Source organism: Alligator mississippiensis, chromosome 3, assembly GCF_030867095.1.
Source record: "Alligator mississippiensis isolate rAllMis1 chromosome 3, rAllMis1, whole genome shotgun sequence".
In the NCBI taxonomy this organism is placed as follows: Eukaryota; Metazoa; Chordata; order Crocodylia; family Alligatoridae; genus Alligator; species Alligator mississippiensis.
The window spans coordinates 76,189,774-76,213,048 of NC_081826.1; the positions used below are offsets into that span (position 1 = coordinate 76,189,774).

At 41.5% G+C, this 23,275-nt stretch overlaps 1 protein-coding gene across 1 annotated transcript in view; it reads right to left on the reverse strand.

The window, feature by feature from the left end:
* Nucleotides 1-23,275, reverse strand: part of SNTG1 (syntrophin gamma 1) — a 386,259-nt gene that overhangs the window by 195,584 nt on the left and 167,400 nt on the right. Inside the window, exons 8-9 of the mRNA XM_059724105.1 lie at nt 6,769-6,871; nt 5,140-5,222 (exon numbers count right to left, since the gene is read on the reverse strand). Of these exons, the coding sequence (XP_059580088.1) occupies nt 5,140-5,222; nt 6,769-6,871 (186 nt within the window). The remainder of the gene's footprint in view (nt 1-5,139; nt 5,223-6,768; nt 6,872-23,275) is intronic.

The following is a 23,275-nucleotide window of genomic DNA, read 5'->3' on the forward strand; positions in this document are numbered from 1 at the left end:
GATCACAGACTCAATACAAGTCTCAAGTGCGATGCAGCCACACAAAAGCTGAATGCAGTTTTGGGATGCACCAATAAAAGCATCTGGTGCAGTACACCGGAGGTGATAATGCCTCTACATGGCACTGGGCAGGCCTCATCTGGAGTACTGTGTGTAGTTCTGGGCTCTGAATTTTAAAAAGGATGTAACAAGGTTAGAAAGGGTCCAGAGATGGGCAACAAAGATGATCAAAGGTTTGGAAGGAAAGTCATATGAGAAGAGGTTGAAGGAGCTAGGCATGTTCAGCTTGTGGAAAAGGAACTTAAGAGGGGACATGAAAGCAGTATTCAAATACTTGAGGACCTGCCAGAAAGAAGAAATAAATCAAAAAGAACTTTAAATGTTGACAAGTGCAAGGTAATACACTGGAGTGGGGAGGGGGGCTATATTGTGTGAACACAATGCTGGGTTCTTCAATAGCTGTTATGCCTCAGGAAAAAAAAACCTTAGGGTCTTTGTAGATGGTTTTCTAAAAAGTTCAGCTCAGTGTTCTGCGTCTACCAAAAAAGCTAATCAAACATTGAGCACAATTAAGAAAGGAACTGAAAACAAAATGGAGAACATCATCAAGATGTTATACAAATCCTTGGTGCACCCACATCTTGGATGCTGTAAGCAATTCTGGCCTCTGGATCTCAAAAAGGATGTAATAGAACTGGAAACAGTACAGAGAAGGATAATCAAAAGAAAAGGGTAACCAAGGCGCCTGGAGCAGTTGCCAGACCAGGAGAGACTACAAAGACTAGAACTGAAAAGGAGAATGCTAAGGGGGGAAATGATGGGGGTTTATTAAATCATGAAGGGTATGGACCAAGTGAATAGGGAACTGTTGTTCACCAAGTCATGGAATACTAGAACTACGGGGTGTCCCTGAAAGTATAGGGTGCCCAATTTAAAACTAAAGAGGGAAAGCAAGTTTTATGCAATGCATGGTTAATTTGTGAAGTTTGTTGCTGTAGATGGTAGTGGAAGAAGACAGCCTAGCCAGGTTCCAAAAGGAATGTGATAAATGAATAGAGTGATAGATATATTAATGGGTATTGAACAGAATGGTTGGGCATGTTTCCTCTGGGATCTCTAATCTAATAAATGGTGGGTGCCAAGAAGGGTATTGAATAAGGAATGGGCAACTCTAGAGATATCCAGTTCAATGTTATTTTTCTAAAGCTTCTGTTACCTGTCAGCTCTGTGTTCCTGAGGGAGCCCTGGCACCTAGCTTGCTGGACTTACAAAGGACTTTTTCTATTCCCCCCCCCCCCCCGTCACACACACACACACACACACACACACACACACACACACACACACACACACACACCTCATTTAACCAGAACTAAGCAGAAGAAAAGTTTAATAGGCATCTCGGGCTATACATTCCCTGGTTTCACTATGGGAGGCCTATTTAAACTTGATTGACTAAAACTCAGTCACCAGGTTAGGGAATGCTGAGGCAAGAGACTGAGTCAGAGGGGGTATGGGCAACATTTGAACAATGGTTAAGGGTTCATCACAGCATCCAGCCCATTGGAGCCCTGACTACAAATGCTGTCATACTTTTCCTGGGATGACTGGTGGAAGTCCTCCCCACAAAGTTTACGAACACTCCAAGTAATCCCTTTAACTAAGATCTGGAAGTCATGCTAAACTGAGGCTTATTCACAACAGGTAAAAATATGAAATCCTGATGCTGCAAGCATAGCTAAGCCATTTGAGAAGAAACAATATGGTATCCCATCCAATATATCTTCTATTCATAAGAATTTCAAGCTGGCTCCTAAGTGTCTGGTTACTCCTTAACCTTATGTTTTTCCTGGTTATTAATCAGTTTCTTGAGATGTTCCAAACCACATAACCCCTTGTCACTAGGAAAGACAGTTATTTACACAATTAAAAGAATGCTTTGAAGAGGCTGGACTAAGGGTATAAAAAGGTTGTAAAAGTAGCAAACAGTATGCTTCAAGAGGGAGAAATCTCTCTAACACCATCTGCTGTTGTTCTCGAGAAGCTGGAAGAAACAGATTGTCTCTTTCTGTCATCTGTTTAACCTTCAACAATCGTGCTAAGAACTTTACCTGTCAGCAAACAACCCGAGTGTATTGGAATGGTGAGATCCCAGCTCTCGCTCTCTGTCTTTTTCTCTCTAGGCATAGCTTTCTGAACCTAAATTGTATTAGTTAAGCTTGAGCTAGGTTTCCCCAAATACTCAATTAAACCAGCGTAATATTGTAATTGTTTTTGATTGTTTTCCCTTGCATGCCTGTTATTACTAGTACCGTTATAAATTTCATACACTAAGCAATAAATAACTTTTACTGTCAAACTGGTGGTAACAGGGTGTATTTTTCCTTCTCTGCTTCCCCGTCCCCACTTACTCTGTAGGAACACTTCTTTTATCTAAGCCAAAGATCCCTGTGAAGCCCAGAAATACTGCGGGGTCCGCTCAACAAGAGACTAACACTACTAGGACAGTTAGGGCAAAAGATTGGGATGTGCTGAGCTTAAGACACATAAGGGGATCAGCTTGTATGGACTGGTTAACCCAGTTTGGCTCAGACTTGCCCTAATGAACTGAATGCTGGCCCATGAGGGTGTCACCTGGACACCCAGCTGGATTCAGAGGCATTCTGTTTACCTGTGTGCTTGTGTCGGACTGCATTTAGTTATTACCTTAATGAACTGATTCCTGGCATATGAGAGTGTTAGCCCGTCCATGCTGATCAACCCAGCTGGGTCAGGTGTGCCATGTTAATCTGTGTGTGTTTGTATGTATGTGATTAATTTGGTTGCTGGAGGAACCCAGCCACACTGAACTGAGTCCTGCAAGATAGCTCCATTGGGGGTGAGGATTTGCAGAAGGGAGAGATACAGCTCCATATAGAAACACAAGTAACACAAGTAGCACATTGATAGAATTACAGAGACCCTAGAAACTTATCCCTAATAAATGAGCACACCCCAAAGTGATGGGCAAATCTGGTAACACTTCCACTCTGCCCCTGATGGAGACAGGATACTGGGCTAGATGGAGCATTTGTCTGACCGAACATTTTATGCTCTTATCTTTTCATAAATAAATGGATAAACAAACGTATTGGGGCCAAACATGGGGTGTCAAACAACTGTTTGATTGGATTATTAACTATTCTTACCTCCTGGTTTATGATTTGCCACAGACATCTTTTCTGTCTCTTTTTCAGATTAATGAAAATTATAAATAGGAGAATAACAGCTAATCAACTCCAAACAACAACCTTTCTAATTAATAATTAAAGAAACCCTAGGAAATGTTAGGTTCTACATGTATTTTTACTAACTGAAAATCAATCCAAACTTGTAAACAACAAATAAGTGGGTACTCTAAAAAAGCAGTGGAGCAAAATCCCCAACAGCTAGGTTGTATCAGTTAATGTTGACAAGCACTAAGACCTAATGAAATCTGATTCATAAAGGCAGATTCTTATGTCTCAGCAGAATCCCAGTATAACCAGAATGCAACTGATTGCAAGCTTGTGCAGTCAGTTCAAATTATGATAATTTCTTGTAGATATAAAGCTATTTAATATATAGCTGTTATTTGCTGCACAACTTAGAATGGATTATTCATAGAGTTTTCTATGCTAAGCAGGAACTTTCACTTAATACTGTTTGATACCCATAATGTAATTGTTAAATATCACCTGTAAGGTGACAGCTATTTTTTTCCTAATAATACACTGTGTTCCTCTGCTAAAAGCCATTTTCTTACGCTGCTCAGAAAGTGTACCATATTCTCCAGAGGTATTTCTGACTCAAAAATCAGAATATTTATCTGCAGATTTTCACGTTAAAATGTCAGTTTGCCACTGTTATCACTTTTGAATAGAACTTTTTGCTAATTAATGACATTTTAAATGCACAGACCTTAACAACAGGCAAAAAGGTACACTAAAATATTCTAATCTTAAAAAAAATTAAAATCAATACATTTTAACAGAAGGAGGTTTTTGTTTTGTTTTGTTTGTAAGAAATGACAAAGCTTCAGTTCTGAAAGTAGTTTGAGCAGAGATGGGAGCTGGCAGGTGTTTTAAGGTGGAAAAAGAGGTTTTCAGGTAACTGAGCTGGGAAAACGTCAGTTTTGTGGGCTGCCTTCTTTTGTGGAAAAATCTTGACACCTTGCTTTTTTGGTTGTTGTTGAAAATGAATATAATTTTTTATTATTTTTCCAAGGCCAGAATGTGTATGGGAGAATATTAAAACAGATATAGAATTAATCTTGAAAATATTCTATTTTGCATATACTGTATGAAAGAGAAAGCTAGGCAGAAAGAGATTTTCTTGTTCTGCGAGAATTTCTGGACATTTTAAAATTTGAAAGGTTGAAATGTTTTTGTGAATCAAAAAATAAATAAAAAAATCCATTGTGGATGAAGTTAATAGAAATACAGTATTATGATCAATGTATTTTGTTTTACATTTGAACTTTTTTGGCATTTTATTAGGAACTAATTTAAAACTCAAAATGAAAAACTGACATTTTTATATGAAAACCAGAATTGTAGAAGTATTAAAATGGGATTTTTTTTTACATTTTCAAAACTTCTTTAACAAAGATTTTAAAATACTCCTGCACCCAGAAAATGTATCAAAATGACTATTTTCTCTGAACAATATACATTTTGATGAACAAACTTTTTTTTAGATAAAACACTTTTCAGCACTAATCGTAGATTATTCGGCAGCATTATCCAGGTTGCTTTTAAAAGTCTTCTTAAACATACTTCTGTAAGAAGTGTCTCCTGCTTATATAAAAAAGAATGCTTTCTAATGTTAAAATGTGTGTTTTCTCCCTAATACACTTGTAGTATGTTCTTTCTTTGGCAGGAACTCTACACTCAGCTGTATTTACTTTAAATATCAACAGAAGATGTCTCTTTAAAGGATAAATTAACAATGTTCCAGATATATGCAAAAGGATGTGGAAACCTTCAACCAACAACCAAATCCAGTGTTATATAGATGACTCCATTATACTAATATCTTCAAAGATATTTACCACTCACATTCAATCCATTACCTAATGCCTAGTTATAATTGACATATAAAACAAAGTTAATCTCTTACCGTATTGTTGGGATGGTAATTGAGATGCAAACCGCTGTCACAGAGGGGAGAGGATGTGCCACTGCTTTGGTCACTAGGGACACCTAATAAAAATATTCATGCATATAAAGTTGTTCATTAATTCATGCTGTTAGAATTTACATTCATATACATATTTTTTCTAAGTACTGTCATGTTGCAAGGAATAGTTTGCTTCTTTTTTTTTCATTTCTGAAATATCAACAGAACAGCCCTTGACTTCTCAGCTATTCGTCGTTCAAAATCAATTAGTGAATAATTGAGGTAAACCCAATAATATTCTGAGTATGAGCTGTACACAATTCACACCCTGATTTTCTTGACTCACAAACCATTGTATAGATCAGGGTTCTGGTTAGGGTTGTAGGAAAGCCATGTTCAAGTCCTGGCCCATAGGCCATTGCTATAATTGCAGAGCTACAGATTTGGTCTTTCTTTTCTGGGCAGGGTCCAATCTGGACCTGAGGCACCTGCCCAATGAAAATATTTCAACAGTTCTACTTATTTAAAAAATATTGTACAAAGTGTAAGAACTAAAAGGAATTGAGAATAATGTAAAGGACACTGCCTACATTTATCTGAATGCATGTTTGTGTTAATTGTTCAATACTGAAGTAATACTATAGTAGTTGTAGATTTCTGTCATGAATGGAGGCAAGCATTTCTTACAATATATATTTACTTTCTTAAATGAAAATATTTTTAGGCCAAATTTTCTTTCTGTGTATGTACTTACATGATACCAGGAAGTGCGTAAAGGACCTCAGCCCCATAATTACACACTAGATCTAAGTTTACTTAAATTCATACTGGGTCATTTCCTCTTACTTTCAAAACCATGTGCAAAAGATTAACCATATTACATAAAATAGGTTTTCAAATAAATATTTGTGTTATAATTTAAAATTTTAAATTATGTTTATTCTTTCAGAATAGGGATGCTGACAGAAAGCAGGAATGACTAAGGGCATAGGCACACAGATATAAACATCCATGGATATACTGATTATGCACCAACACTTATCATTTATTATAATTATAGGAAGGCAGCTGCTTCCATACATCTCTTTCAAGTTCCCACTGGGGCTAGCAAACTAAAACTCTCTTGTACTAAACAACATACTAATCAGCTCAGAGTATATTCATCTTCAGTTAAAAAGACATTTCCACTAACCCCACTGAATGAACTATAAATTGAGAAGTTAAGCCTTCAAATTTTATCTTCAAACCCACTTTCCCATTTGGAAAGTACATACTTTCTAATCACAATGTTAGTTTTATGTTGCTTGAAAAATATCTGTTAAGTATGTGGGACTAGAGCCTCTTCTGGTGTACAATGGTGTAGCACTGTGGTTTTAAACAAACCAATGATGATTCACACCAGCAGAGGGTCTGGTATTCAGTTTATCAAGTAAAGATAGCATTGTTCGGCTTGCAATGAATACTAATAAAGCACATGGTGATATGAAAAGTTCATATTCAGGACACAGTACTGACTGAAAAATCCCCTGTCAATCACTGGCAGTGTACAGGAGGTTTGGAAACTGTAACAGTAGAAATTCACATGAACACTGAATGGATTTTTCTTTTAGCAAAACCAGAAAGGCTCACATGCACAGTCTTCATTTAATGGCAATTTGAGAAAAGCAGGTGATCTTTTCAGAAAGGACACTGTTAGGGTCACTTCTTCTCCTGCATTGCGAAGAACTTGTACCTAAGGATTGAATAGAGATGGCATAAATTAAAAAAATTAAAAAATAAAGTAACAAATCTAAATAAAAACTACTAATTTATCACATTGATCATATCTGTTCCATTATCTATAAAATGGCTTATAGAAAAAAAAGATGGAAAAACATAAATCTTGCCATATTCTTATTTCCGGTATCCTTGATAAAAAAAAGTGAACAACATCTGCAAATAGCTATGTTTGTATGAAGGGCTGTCTTTTAAATGTCTCCAAACAATACACAGAGATTCTATGTTGGCAGTTTCCACGACTTGCCCATTGTTCTGTCTGTCTTCAACTGCAGTTATCCTTAATCTAACATTATAGTGTGGCTCCAATTTCTTTTCCACTCACTGAGAAGAACCTGTAAACTAGGCTTGTTGTGCCCTCAAACTCAGGCTAAGAGGCATTACATTTGTACCAGGAAAAAAGTCTTTCCCCTGGCACAAAGAGAGTGTACAGTCATTTAAGGGCTTTCTCTCAGAAGAAAAATGGCTCTTCCAAAAATGTCTAGTTCTCCAAGGTGTCAGGTCACTCTGTGGGGACCTTGCTGCCTGTCCTCTGAATCAGCTGACTGGCAGGGCTCGGAGAACCATTCTCCTGGGGTGGGAACCCTCTTCAAAACCTGGGAGGGTTTCCACTGTGGAAGAAAATCCCCTCACTGGTGCACTCCTCTGGATCAACCTGGAGGACTGCAATCATAGAATCATAACATAATCATAGAATCATAGAAATAGGGTTGGAAGAGACCTTGTAGATCTTCAAGTCCGACCCCCTACCTGGGCAGGAGGAAAACTGGGCTCAAATGACCCCAGTCAGGTAGGCATCAAGCCTCTTCTTAAAGACCCCCAGGGTAGGAGCCAACATCACTTCCCTTGGAAGTTGGTTCCAGATCCTAGCCACCCTAACTGTGAAGTAGTTCTTACGGATGTCTAATCTAAACCTACTCTCCAACAACTTGTGGCTGTTATTCCTTGCTATCCCAGGGGGCACTAAGGGAAACAAGGTCTCCCCCAAACCCTTCTGGTCCCCCCCTAGTGAGTTTATAGATGGTCACAAGGTCCCCCCTCAGCCTTCTCTTGTAAAAGCTGAACAGATTCAGGTCCGGTAGCCTCTCACTGTAGGGTCTGCCCTGCTGTCTCCGGATCATACAGGTGGCCCTCCTCTGGACCCTCTCAATGTTGTCCACATCCCTCTTGAAGTGGGGTGCCCAGAACTGGACACAGTACTCCAGCTGTGGCTTGGCCAGTGTCACGTAGAGGGGGAGGATCACCTCCGTGGCCCTACTCGAGATGCACCTGTGGATGCACGATAAGGTCCAGTTAGCCGTGTCGACTGTGACCTCGCATTGTCGGCCCATGTTCATCTTGGAGTCAATAAAGACTCCAAGATCCCTTTCTGCCTCTGTGCTCTCAAGAAGGGAGTTTCCCATCTTATAAGTGTGCTGCTGGTTACTACTGCCCAAGTGCAGCACCCTGCACTTGCCAGTATTGAAACCCATCCTGTTTTTGTTAGCCCACCCCTGCAACCTATCCAGGTCTTACTGCAGTCTTTCCCTCCCTCCTAGCGTGCCCACCTCACCCCAAATTTTGGTACCATCAGCAAATTTAAACAGGTTGCTTTTCACCCCGTCGTCCAAATCGCTGATAAAGAAATTGAACAGTGCGGGCCCAAGGACTGAGCCTTGGGGGACTCTGCTGCCCACTTCCCCCCAGGTCAAATATGACCCATCCACCACCACCCTCTGAGTATGACCCTTCAGCCAATTTGCAATCCATTTGACTGTGTAGGCATCAATGCCACAGTCACCTAGTTTTTTAATGAGGAAGGGGTGGTTGACAGTGTCAAAGGCCTTGTTAAAGTCCAGAAAGACTACATTCACGGCGACACCTGCATCCAATACTTTTGTGACCTGATCGTAAAAGGCAATCAGGTTGGTTTGACATGACCTGCCCCTAGTGAAACCGTGCTGGTTCCCCTTGAGCATCATCCCCGATGCCAGCCCATCACAGATGTGCTCCTTGATGATCTTCTCAAAGAGTTTTCCCAGGATTGAGGTAAAACTGATGGGCCTATAGTTGCCCGGGTCCTCCAATCAACTGCACCTGAGATTAGAGATCTTCCAGAGCTTCTCCTACTGATGGAGAAGTGCCCCTACTCCATGTGCCCCTCCAGTTAAACCTGGAGGAGTGCACTGGGGGGAGGCAGGTGCACCAGGGAGGATTCCAGACCCAAGAGAATACCTCCCAGCCTCCCTGCCTGGTTCTTGGCTCTCTAAACTTTAGATTGGGGCAGGCAAAATATGGCCTGCAGGCTGAATTTGGTCTGCCACGCAATTCCATCTAGCCTGTGGGGCCCCTCTGTAAGCCCTCTGTAGGCCCTGGCCCTGGGCTGTCCCTCTGCCAGATGGCAAATCCCTGGTAACCAACCCTCCCCCCCCCCCGGCCTGGCCTGACCTGGCCCCATCTCCGAGCCAAGCGGGGCTAAAGACAAGAATCCCCTGCTTGAAAGAGCTTTTGCCTGACCACCCCATGGCTGTTTCCTGCCTCCCTCCCTGGAGAGTGGAATTTCAGGTAAGGGCCCCACCAGGCCAGGGCCAGGGACTCCCACTAGGGGAAAGGAGCAGCACTACAGGGAGCCATGTGCTATAGAGGCAGGTGGGGTTGGTCCTGCACACTGCAGGAGCTGCATGCTATGGGGCTGGGTCAGCCTGGTCCCACATGATGCCACTACATGTGGCTGGAGAATTGAGCAGTAGTGCTCAATTGAGTTTTTCTGGGGCAAGGGGAGGGATTTCTGGTGGCAAAATTCAGGGGTTAGGGTTGGGTACTCTAGTCCCAAGATGGTGACCAGGGGGCAGGTCCACCTTTGCAGCCCTTGACAGATCACCAAAACTCCTTAAGTGACCCTCCAGCTAAAATAATTGCCCACCCCAGCTTTGGATCCTGCCTCCGCTGCTCAGCCGAGTGGCACAGCTGGGGCCTTGGTCCAAGCCCTCACTGGCTTCCCCTCCCACCTGTGCCACTCAGCTGGGCAGCAGGGGCAGGGATTGCAAAGCTCCACAGTTGGGAAACAGTTGGAGAAGCTATATCTGCCCTGGTTCCCAGGCCTTGGAATTTAAATGTCATACTCCCACTTCATTTCATGGCCCCATGAGTCTTAAATACCACATGTGCTGTCCCCCTGGACATCACATGTGGCAATTTAAAAGCCAGGGAGCTGGGACCCAGACAAGCTGCATCCAGCCCCTCTTCCCTGGCTGCACAGTGGAACTGTGTATTGACAGACTGAACTCTTCCCAGGTAGGACTGTCAAGTAATGGGCTCTCCTAAGGTTGGGGGGGGGGGGGGGCAGGGTAAAGCCTTTAGTGCAGCCTGGATGAAGAGCTCACCTGTGTAGCTCTCAAGCCAGGGGGCTGGAATACATTTATGCTCTTACTCCCAGACCATTTCCCTACCGGGAAGAGTTTCAGAGAGATTATTGCCCATAGAAACGAAAGTTTGTTCATGGCCTAAGTGTTATAAGCTTGAGCCTCATTTTAGTTTTAGCTTAGATTGTTGACCCCCTTGCTGTGCAATGACATTTTAGGTTAATTTAAGCTTCAGTGATCTTAGTCCTCCAGTGCTATCTTACAACTTCGCTTGGGCTGTATTTGCTTTTCTATCTCCTTCCCTTCTTCTGCCTGAAAGTCATTTACCTTTAACCCCATATTTCCCTGATCTGTTTCTGGTGTAGCTCCTTAGCATTTGAATAGAGATGCCATCCAAGATACCTTTCACCCATGTTGCCAGTTGGCCAGAAAAGACACCAACTTTCTAAAAAAATCTATGTTATAATATCAGTAAGATCCATAGTTAGAGAAATGTACCCAATCTAATATTGTTACATTTAATGGAGAAACATGGTGGGACAGATAAGTTAGTCAGATTCAGTACAAATCGCTCTGTGGTTTGCAAACTGAACTTCTTAATAACATTGTTTACATTTCTTGCTTACAAAGACCCTTTACTTCTGCCTTCAAACTTGCCTCCCTTAGTAATGAATAACTCCATATGAACCATTTTGTTTTGGGTTTTTTTTTTTAATTGATTCTTGTATACTGCTGTAGACATCAGATCCCTGGGAGGTAACAGAGAGAGGGTCACTTAAAAAAAACCTTACAATTCAGTGTAGCCCAATTTAATGCACCAGTACAGATCATAGCACATCCTACCATCTTAGCACATGAGATAATAGCAATATCATGATTGTTTTCACACAAGCTAAGATTGGTAAAATTTTGTAGTGGGAAATGCTCCTCAATATTAAGGTATCTGATATGAAAATGTACCTCTTGGACAGCTATGTGTGCAATTCTCTCCTTAAGTACTAATTAAGCAGACCTAATGACAACAAATTGGATATAGTATTTATAGTTAATTTTTTAATTATAATGCCCAATTCCATTCCTAGTAAGCATCTAGTTGGATTAAGGCAGACAAGGTTCTTTGGGTGAATCTGATATCTTTTATTAGACCAACTTAAATAGTTGGAAAACAATTATTAAGAAACCTTTCAGGTTCAAAAACCATTCATCAGGCTAAGGAAGTTTCAGCAGTTGTTGGCAGGTGGTGTGTGCTCTTCCTGGATTAAGACATCAACATACTACTTTATTCCACCCTGATCAAGTCCCTGAAAATTCATTGATCCATCTACTTCTGAAACATATTATCACCTTACCTTTAAGACTGAGTCACAAAAAAGCAGTGAGGAACAAGAGGACACACCCACTTTTGTATTATTGATTTTTCAGAGACAATAGCAGGGTGGAATATAATGTAGGTGCCTAAATCCACTTACACACCTAACAGATGGAATAGAATCTGGCTCATGATGTATGGTTATGGTTGTTATTGTTATTGTATGTGTGAGGTGGGGGGAGTAATTTTAGGTGCGTCTCCCCTCTGTACTCACCTGCCATTACTTGGATGAAGAAGAAAAGGAAGGGAATTAGTGCCTCTTGTTGTTGGAAATGAATAACTGCCACCCCAAAGTTATATGCTCAAAGTGTTAGTTTTATTAACTAAAGAGATACAGTAACACTAGTCTCATCAATTACTTAATTGATGAGGGCAGTCTAGACTGTAGATTTGAAGTTTCCAATTCAGAATACCCAGATACTTTGTAACTGATTGTTGTCACCAATTGCCTCATTAGCAGGATGCATCCCCTGCATCTTTTAATCTTTACACATGTCTCCCACTGTGAGGAGCCCCCTGCCAGTCTCTCTCAGTCTGCCTCGCCGCCTTCAGTGACGCTGCATTCATGACTGGTTCTGGTGGTTGATATCAATTTCTGTCCCCCTATATACACCGAGGGATCCTATCCCTCTCTTCACAGCCTCCCGGCTGATCCTCCTCCCAACTCTTTTGTATTTCTTGCACTCACTAGATCCACCACTAATTCAGAGGCAATACTCTTTTTGTAGTGAACCTGCCAAGCTTCCCAGAGTCTTGCACTCCCAGCGTCTTCTCCAGCTGCAGGTTGGTCCCATGGTTTTCTCCCCGGAGTCTTGGAGACTCTTTGTCCATCTTCTTGTGCCCAAAGGCAATCAGTCTTTTCCCCGCCTTTGGCTTTATGCCGGTTTTGGTGGGCTAATCACTTGATCCTGTCTCAGGTGTGTAATCCCTTTCACCTGGCAGGGTACAACCCTGGGTCAATTTTGCCTGATTTTATCCAAGTTAAAGGGCTCCTGCCTGTCTCCCTGTTACAGTATACATTAATTGTGGATTGGAATATTTTGTAAATGTAAACGTGATATATAGGCATATAAAATAACAATATTTTTACTCCATTAAGCTGCATGTTTATTCAGAAACTATGACAGGGGCTCTGGTCATTCAACAGAACAATATGTTTTCTATTTTGGATTGATCAGTTGCCAGAGCATCACTCCTGAGAAGTGGAATGGCCTATTGCCATTAGCCATTAGAGAGGAGGTTTAAGACACTTGAGCCCATTTTGTTTTGAATGAGCCTTGCTTCCTCACATAGAGCCATCATCATCTGCCTGAATGGAAAACTTATTTTTCCTTATATACAGTAGTGGGCAAGTGACTCAGAATGACCACAGGCAGAAGCTTCTGGGACCATACTACAGAGTTTAGTTCATGCTGAAAAGATGACCAGTGTATAAGAAAAAGGATTATAACCCTCTGGAAAGGTGAGACTTTTTTCATTATGAAAACAAGGAAAAGGGTAGAAAGAAAGAGTAAAGCTATTAGCAATGTGAAAGAAAAGAACCAAAAACATGAAAAGGAGTAAAACTGGTCCTGAAGATCACATTAAAATTCTTCTGAAAAATTAAAGAGTGCCACATTTGTGCTCTAACAAGATTATCTGTAAGTATTAATACAGGTGATTTTATGCCCCCCCCCCCCCAATTTAAACAATTATCCTCTAACAAGCCAAATTTGTATTCAGCTTAAGCATATTTTCTAGAAATTCATCTAGTCTTGATCTGTAGAATCCATTTTTTAACTTTAAATGTGTGCATTTTATGTCTAATTTGAATGTCTATGCAGTTAAATTCCAGCCATTATAACACGTATCTTTACAAGTATGGCTGGTGGAAGTTTCCCCCCCCCAAAAATCCTGTTTTTGACAAAAAAAATGGGATTTAACTAAACTTAAAAAAAAAAAGAAATATCTGCTTCTTGTACAATTCCACCCCCCATTCCCCCTACCCCCAAATTATACACATTAGTTCTTAAAAGTTTCCATTGTTCAGCCAGAAATTGAGCTATTTTTACTTAGGTATGCTGCCAAAATTCCTCATAAATTATATAGTTCAATTACTTCAGCTCACTGTTGTTCTTTATGTTCTAGGCTTTATGTCATACTTCAGGTTCTATGAAGCACTCACTGTCTTCCTTCAGTAAGTGAAATCAACCTTACAGAAGAAAATGGAGTATAAGAGATAGCATAGGAAATCTGTGGTTATTCCCTGATTAAAAAAAAAAGACAAAGAAAAAAAGAACATTTTCTGTGGGGGATTTTTTTTTTCTTTTGGTCCAGCTCTACCTATTACTGAAGAAGCAAGATAATTTATTCACTGATAGCAAATGAATTTGTCACCATGCAGCACACAGATGATCAATGGTCAAAAGTAAGTTAAATTGCTTTAATATAGGGTTACTTCTCTGACTACACTGGAAAAGGAAGGGGTCAGAAGGAAGAGAGAGTTATTGTTAAAATAATCACTGAATAGTTTGGATTGAGTAGTTGAGGATTGAATGGTAAAATATTGCATACATTTGTGGAGCTTTACTAAGATAAGTTGAATTATCCCAATAACTAGGCCATGTGAGAAAAGAGCACTTTCTCTAAGGGAAATAAAGTGTATTTTTCTTATTTTCACTCTCTCAATATCTATCAGCTCAATAAAATTCGGGGAATGTGTGCTCTCATAGCTTTGCACATGGTGAGCTGTCTCAGAGCCCAAGTCATGAGCATGCATCTTTCAAATTCATTTTTATGAATGCACAGTGGAAAAGGAGAGAAGGCGTGACTGAAAAAATAAAGTTCTTCAAGTAAGGCTAAGGATATCTTTAGATCATGTCTGTCTAAAGAGTTAAATGCATATGGTAAATTTTGTTCATTTCATGCATACAACGAAGAAGAATTCAGCAGTCAGTGATGTCACTGACAAGTCATTTTATCTGCCTAGCCATCCAGCCTTCTTAATGAAGAAAACAGACACTTACCACACATTTATGCAGTATATATTGTCAATCCAAGACTATCGTAGCCAATGCATTTGTCAATTATACCAATTGCAGTGAGAACTACAGAACTGTTTCAAATACACTTTGAAAAATGATTATCATATAAGAAGGCAGCACACGCCAAAATTCCTCAAACTATCCTTTACACTAATAGCATATTAACTGATTTGTGAGGCGATATTAAAGCAACCATAGGTATATCACGCTTAGTTTCTTCTGAACATTGCCAAAGCATTATTTGTAACATAAATCTATACAAAGAAACCTACTCTATTCTGCTGTGCATAAGATACAACTCCATTAGGAAGTTGCAGCTGTTTATAGGTGGCAAGCCTGATCCTTAGAAGTGGGAGTCAACTGTTCCTAGTTCTGTAATGATTAGTCATATACATTGAAGTAAATGACAAGCTCTTTGTGTCTCATCTCTGTTTTTCTTATCCATACGATGAGAGTGTTTACCTATATTTAATACTTTATCAAATGTCTTAAGGTCCTTGAATAAATTAAACAAAACAAGTGCAAAGCATTCAAGTGCTAAAAATGATTTTTATGGAGGTACAGTTTATTTGAAATAAATATAGATCAGCTAAAAACCTAAGAAGCAAAAAGTTAGACATCAGTATGAAAGTAGCACTGACACAGAAGCAACATTAAACTGGGGTGGCATGTTGCCTTAATATAATGACAAAAAGGTGAAACAAGAGAGGTAAATGAGTAGGCCAAGATTTTTATCTTCTATAATATGTACCTCAAGCTTGCACATGACACAAAACTGGAAGGGGCTGCAAATACTTTCACAAATATGATTAGACTTATAAAGAATATTAAATTAGAGACCTGGGCTATAGACAATAAAATGAAATGCAAAGTGAAAACAATGATAAGGTTGAAGAAAAAACAAATCTACAAATACAGAATGTGGAAAAATTCGGTAGGCAGTAGAACTGTCAAGAAGGATCTGTGATTATGGAACATAAGAAATTCAACAATATATCACATAACAATGTTGCATGACTTTCTGGGCCATTAACAAAATTGTTGCATGTATGATACAGAAGGTGATGTTTTAACTCTGTTATATCAGTCTAATGTTGGTTAAGCTTCTGCTAGAGTACTGTGTGGGATCCCCATTTTAAGAAGAATATAGTTTTCTTCAAGTGGAGTGGAGATGGAGTGGAGAGGCTAGCAACAAAGATGCTAAAGGGCTTGGAATGCAAACACTATAGGGAATGGTCAAGAGCCCTGGGAATATTTAGCCTGAAAAAACGGAGATTAAGGAGATAATAGTTTTCAAGTATTTGAAAGGCTGCTTTGAAGAAGAGAGAAAACAACTCTTCTCCATTGCCACAGAGGGGAGGCCTGAGGCAGTGGATTTATAACTGCAGCAGGTTTAGTTTAAATCTCAGAAAAAACTTCCTAGCTGTAACAACTATATGACAGTGGAACAAGCTACCTTGGAAGCTATGGAATCTCCTTCACTGGAGGTTTTATTAAAATACAAAAAACGGGATTGGCATCTGTCTGGGATGATTCAAGAACAATACATCTTGCATCTATATATTGGATTATACTAGACCAGTGGGGGCAAACCTTTACAGCAGGGCTGCCACACATTACCCTGGCACCCTCACCAAGTGCCGTTCCCCCGCCCAGACCTGTTGCTTTGGTTTCTGCTCCCTGCCCTGTGCTCCCTCTCTAATCTGTTTTCTGCTCCCTGCTCTGTGCACCCTCCCTAATCTGCTGCTCTACTTTCAACTTCCTGCCCTATCTGCCACTGTGCTGCTTGTTCCTTCCCCAGTCTGCTGCATGCCACATGCAGAAATTGCCTGTGACACAGGTTGGCTACCCCTGGATTAGATGTTCCCTTAGCAGTAATCATGAATGACTCGTGCCCCCAGTGGCTGGCGGGGCACGTTGGCAGCAGTGGGAGTGCAGTGGTACAGTTCCATTGGCAGTGTCGGCAGCAGCCAGCAGGGATTGTGGACCACCCACAGATGCCGCTGACGGTGCCAGTGGCAGGGTGTTCCCTTTTTGTAGGGGGTGCACTGCCATGCTCAGGGGGTGTACGTGCACCCCTACATATCACCCCTGGCAGTAATGTAAATGAGGGCTGGGTGAGAGACTAGAACAGGAGCCCTAGGCACTGCCCTGGAGGGGTGGCAAGGGTACAAAATAACTGCTGCTGCAGCTGGTAGCTGGTCCTATGACTTCTGCTGGTAGCATGGCAGCCAATACCACCCCACCTGTTGCCATTGCCCAGGTTACAAGCTGCCCTGGTATGCCTCTGTCACTTAGGTCTCTTGTAACCCTATGGTTCTCATTCATTTCAAATACTGGTTTTAGAAGAAAGAATTACCAGCTTGTTTCACTTCCAGTAATAACTATTTCACATCAGCAAGTAAAAATGAGGGGGGAATGAAACTTTTTAATTTTTTTTAACTATGGCCTAAATTTTCTTTAAAACCAACACAGGACCAAGTTTGGGGGAAAAAAAAATTAAAAAGTCACATAACATACTGAAAGTGTTATGTCTGACCATGTATCCAGAAAAATTGCAGTCAACCCAATATAGAATTGTGTGGGCATGTTAATGCCCAGACTACTTAACGTTAGCCATAAATATGATTAAGATTACTTTGAACAAGAGAGAGAATGCAATGTGGTAGAGAGTGCTTTAATTAGACCAAGCTGGAAGAAAATAATTCAGACTCCTCTAATGATTCTTGATTTCCCTTAGATTACAAGTCAGGGTATTATTTGAACTGCAGGGAAGAGGGGTCTTGCCAGAAAAGCTGACTGGACCACTGAACCCACTTTGTCCACAAGGGGACAACAGAATGTGCCCTGAAATGTCTGTGAATGTTTCTGTTTATCTGATTTTCAAGACACAGACGTCTTTACACATCCAGAACGGATGCACATACTGTATTTACTTGAATCCAGGGCACCTTTTTCCCCGCCATTCGACATGAGGGGAAAAAGCCTTGTCTTTGATTCAAGCAGCAGATGGTTTTGGCCTTGGCCTGGACCTGGGCCCAGGGCTGGAAACAGAGCTCCTGTTGCTGCCAGAAGTCAGCAGCTATGGGGTCAGCAGCAGCTGCAGTGGGTCCAGGTCAGGGGCCAGCAACACAGACAAGGAACTGGGAGGGAGCTTGGGCTGGAGATCAGGTGGCCATTGGGGTTAGGGATTGGGGAAGAGGCCAAGTGGCAGGGGGTATGGGACAAGGTGCAAAGGTGAGGCTGCCTTCCCCTAACACCTACCCCTCCACGGCTGCTTCCCTTACCACTTGCTCCGCCATGACATAGCTTTCCCTGCTGCAGTGGTCTGAGGACAAATTTAAGATGGCCTTCCAATAATTAGATGCTATACATGGAAAATTATAACAGATTTATAATTTTCCATGTATAGCATCTAATTATTAGGGGGTTGTCATAAATTGAAAGTTGTCTCAGATTCAGGCAAATACAGTATGTAGGTATATACTTGCCTGCCCAGTTCATTTTCTATTCCACATGCTCAAACTACATGTGTAGGCTAATTCCGCCACAATGCAGGGATAATAAAATTACCATGCGCACTTGCATGCTAAAAAGGGCACTTACCAGGTGAGGAAGCTGCCATTTAGATGCAGAGAGGGAAATAAAATTTCACCCACGCTGCCCTCACATGTGCAGGAAACAGTCTCACTTGACCAGATATAGCCAACTCCTTTGTGTTACTTATGTGGAAAAAAATGATCATGGGAGAGAATGTGAATCAAATGAATCAAAAGATAAATAATTGCAAAAAAACACCAAACCAAAACAAACCAAACCAAACCAAACCAAAACAAAAAACTAAAACCATACTCAGGGCATTTTGTTTTAAAACATAGAGAATAGACTTCCATCTTAGGAAATTGTGAACAACTGTTCTGGTTGCCTAGGCCTTTGTAAAGACCTGGCATCACAGAAAGATCTGTAGGCTAGTTTCTCCAATTTAAAGTAAGTATGCAAAAACTAAAAAAGTTAGTGTACTCTTTAAAATCCACTGTAGAATTGGAAGCAATGCTCCCACTGCTCACTTATTCAAAGTCATGATATTTGCAGTACAGCATTACTCACTACGAAAAACATAGGCAATAAGGTATATGAAACTTCTAACACTTCTTTTCCAGGAACTGTTCTTGTCTGCTATCAAGGTATTAATTTTAGCTACCTATGTGTAGCTTCTTCACCTTATAGCATCAGTTTTCCCAGACATAAAATAGAAATAATATGTACAATACTAATGAGCTACCAAGAGAATTAAGTATGGAAGCTACTGTCGTTTAGTGTTGCTGTTAGTAGCGAAATTCATTTTATTCTTTACATTATGTCCTGAGCAATTGGGTGTCTAAACTTCTGTATAACATTTCAGAAATCAAAGGACTACATTCAAACCATTCTACAGAAAGGAACTATATAAGTATTAACATGTAGTTAGCCATATTAGTCTGAAGTTAGACAGAAGGCATAGCAGAATGGCACTATATAGAACAGGGATGGGCAAAGTCCAGCCTGTGGGCCAGATCCGGTCAGCAGTGGACTCCATTTCCCAGTTACCCCTGCTCATGGCTGGGGCCAATCTCCATGGTGACTCCAGCTTCACCTGCACTGTTGAAGCTCAATGGTAGGGTTGCCATGCAGACCAGCTGCAGATGCACTGAGCGTGCACGGCAGGGCAAGGGGCTGTACCAGAGATGCTGGTATCTTGCAATGGGGGCAGCTTGCTGCAGACCAAGGGCAGAGCCACAAACTGTAGCCTGCATGGTCAGGGCAGGGGCGTGCATGCAGTGGATCACAGCTCTGCCCTGGCTCCTTGCAGCAGTGACAGCCTGGTCTGGAGCAAGGGCAGAGCTGTGATCCCCAGCCTGCATCCCCTGCCCAGAGTGTGCAGGCTACAGATCATGGCTCTGCCCTGGCTCTGGCACAAGCTGCCCCCATCCCAAGGTCCCACAGCTCTGGAGCAGCCCCCTGCCCTGCTTTGCCATGCACCCTGCCAGCGTGGCTGAGGCTGGTTTCCATGGCAACCCCAGGCTTGAGCTTTCACAATGCAGGTGTAGCTGGCACCTCCATGGAGACCGGCCCCAGCCACGTGAGAAGGATCTACTGGGAAATGGAGTGCGGCTGCCAGCCAAATTGGCCATTTTGCCAATCCCAGTATAGACTAACTTGTTCATAGAGGCATGAGTTTGGTAAGCTACAGTTTACTTTATTGGATGCTATGAATATAGTTGCATTTAATGCTTTTGTTTCTATTGCACTCTCTCATTTCATCCTCAAACACAAGTATTCCAGATTCAGAGACTCCCTATAACTAGATGGAAGCAATCTCTCTAGAAATTTCAGTGGGACTTCAAGCCCTTCTGGTTCGAAGTCCCACGAACTGATCCTCCTCCAATTTCTTGATTATTCCACTCAGCACATTCATTTCTTGGGCACCACTCTGAAACTTCGCAATGGTAGCAGCATCACCACATTATATTGTAAAGTGAACAAGCACTACAGCTAACTCCATGCCCCCAACTTTCATCCTAAACTTGTCACTAAATCGACTGTCTACAGTCAAGTTCCACAGTACAACCATAACTCCTCTGATCTCAGCCAGGATGATTGCAGAACAAGAAATCATCCACAGACTGGATTAAGTATCATCTCAATAGAGACTCTAGATTCTTCTCTCATTACCTGGAGTAACTTTTATAACCCATGTGTCATTCAGTGAGAAACTGTGCTGCTTATCCCTTTTGATCTCCTCAACCCACCTTCACCTGTCTCAGTGCCCCTTCCTATTCACCAATTTCCCTATCACTTAAATTATGTTTTGACTTTTTATTTAGTACCCCTGGTCTCTAAGTCCATTCATAGCAACTTACAAATAGGCTGTAGCCTGCAAATTCTCAGGCATCTCTGAACAAGTTAGTTTAGATAGGTGCCACCCAGCCCTGCCTTCTATATATGTATAGTTACTGTTAAAAAAAAAACAAAACAAAACAAAACAAAACAAAAAAAACTTTCCTATGTGAAGGATCATCACCAGTGGGTTTGGGAATACATTTTTCTTATACCACAGTTCACCAATGCACACATTTATTGTTGCAAATAAGGAAACCAAAGAATGGCAAGTATTCTTTGAGAGGCAGGTTTTATATTCACATTTAAGCACAATAAAATTGTTGAACTGTTGCATCTCATGACAGTATGAAGCAGCCAAATGAAAACGTGCATAATAATGCTAAACTGAACTTTCAATAACAAACATCCACAAATGATATTGCCTCTTAATTTTATAGCTTTATTAAATCTCGAATTCAGGAAAACACTCAAGGAAGTTATGAAGTCTCTCTCGTTACTTAGAAAAGCACTGCAGAATGTGCTAAAAATACCCTGGCCACTTGTACACATGATGGGGGTTTAGTTCCCCTAAACTGAAGCAGTGGATTTTTAATTGCTGGGTTTTTTAATTGTGGTGATTATTGAAACCATCATTTCAATTTAAAGGTCACTGTTACAATCCTTTTTTTTCCAGCAGAGTCTGCCCATGGCCAGGAGGTGAGCTGCCATTGGGCCCTGAGCTGCAGGGGCCCCGGTCCTTCCCTCCATTGTGGCAGCACTTGTCTGGGCCACCTGGGTGAACTGCCAACAGGCTGGGTGCTGGCTCTGAGCTGGGGCAGCACCCAGCCCACTAGCAGCCCACCTGGATGTCCCTGGGGTGGGGCACCACCACCATGGAGGGAAGGATTGGGGTCCCCCACAGTTCAGACTCTGCTGGGGGCCAAGCTGCTGGCTGACTGAGTGGCCCCTGAGCTGCAGGGGCCCCCAGTTCTTCCCTCTGCAGTGGCAGAATCCCCTGGGGCTGCCCAGATGGGCTGCTAGTAGGCCAGGTGCTGCCCCAGCTCAGAGCCAGCACCCAGCCTGATCCAACTGTTCCTTGAGCCTCCCATAGCTTCCAGTGCCCCATGCACTGTCTCTGCTACTTTCCTGCCACGTGGGACCACTTGGGAATGGGCTGGTTTGCCCCTGGGGCAATGTGGGAAGGTGGAAGGAGGGCAGCTGGGTATGCTGGTGGATGGAGAAGGCAGTGGGGACTGTGTACAGGGTGCTGGAAGCCTGCCAAGCCTCAGCTTCCCTGAGCCCACCCAGGCTTCCAATGCCTTGTGCACTATCCCTGCCACTTTCTCTGGCCACCAGCACACCCAACCTCCCACCTTCCAGGGGCTGCCCTAGAAGCAAGCTGGGTGTGTTGGTGGCTAGAGAAGGTGGTAGGGAGTGCTGGAAGCCTGGGTGGGCTCGGGGATGGATGTATCCCTGCAATTTGTTAGGTAGCAAACTAAAATACATCAGAATGTATTTTAGTTTGCTACATAATGAAGTAATTTACATCACAATACACCACCACATATAATGTATGATGTAGGCAACTGGTAGGGGGTGCACATGCCCCCCCGACGAGGCCAATGCCCCCTGACGGCTGACACTGACACTGTCAGTAGGGCTGGTGCCCCCCCTCACAGGGCCGCCACCATCAGTGGCTTCTGCAGGTACCCCCACAGATTCAGGAGGCACCAGGCACTCATGCATGTGACAATTAAACTGCTATAAAAGGGCAACTAAACCACTAAGAAGGGCAATTTCATCACAGGTACAAGAGTCCCCTTTGACTTAAGTAACTATTCTGGTTTTGGATAGAAGCTAACAAGCCCAGTTTTGAATTCCAAGTAAATACTTCCTAATAAGGACAAAGTTGTATACCAGTTAAAACACCACATAAAAGACTTAAGGGTTGTATGTATGGAGGGGAGGTCTTAATTAGGGCATAAGGCCTTATTTTTCCCTTCTGATTTAGGAAAAAAACCTTTTTATATGCTGCCAAATGACTTGAAATAATGAAAAATCCAGGTGTGTGTATGCACACACATGTTTAACAGGAGACCACTAGGAGTTATAATTTTTTTCTGACAATAGAAATAAAAAATTATGCCTAACTCTGACAGTTATACAATCACTTTTATATAATATTATAGATACACAATACACATATCTTTGTACAAGCCATAACAGGCTAAAGCCAGAAACCTCAACACCCACAAATTAAAAAACAAACAAACCTTAAAGCATTTTAAAAGATGTTTAATTAGATTGTTTCTAAGTGTTCTGTACATCATGGAATAACCTGTGCTCAACAAATAAGCAATATATTCAAGTTACAAATACATCACAATATAAAGAGGTTTGTACTTTTCTAATGCACTTATTATAATACTAGTCATATTTAATTGTTCTTCTTGAAAATAATGTCAACTGCTACCATTTTTATAACTTCACAGTACTTCATAGGAAGGTACATGAATATATTCAACAAACAAAGGGTAAATTTCAATGCAGGGTAAAGATACCTGGAAAAGCTCTAAGAAAATATCCTTGGGCAATGTAAGCAGTATCTCCATCAGCATAGGGAACTCTGCAGGTTAATTTACCCTTCAGAGGAAAGTTGTATGTCGCTACACTGCTACAGTGCATAGTGCAATGAAAAAATATTCACAAAAAGATTCTCATTCTGAAATCTTTACCATGTATGGCTCAAAACAACTAAAGATTTTAAG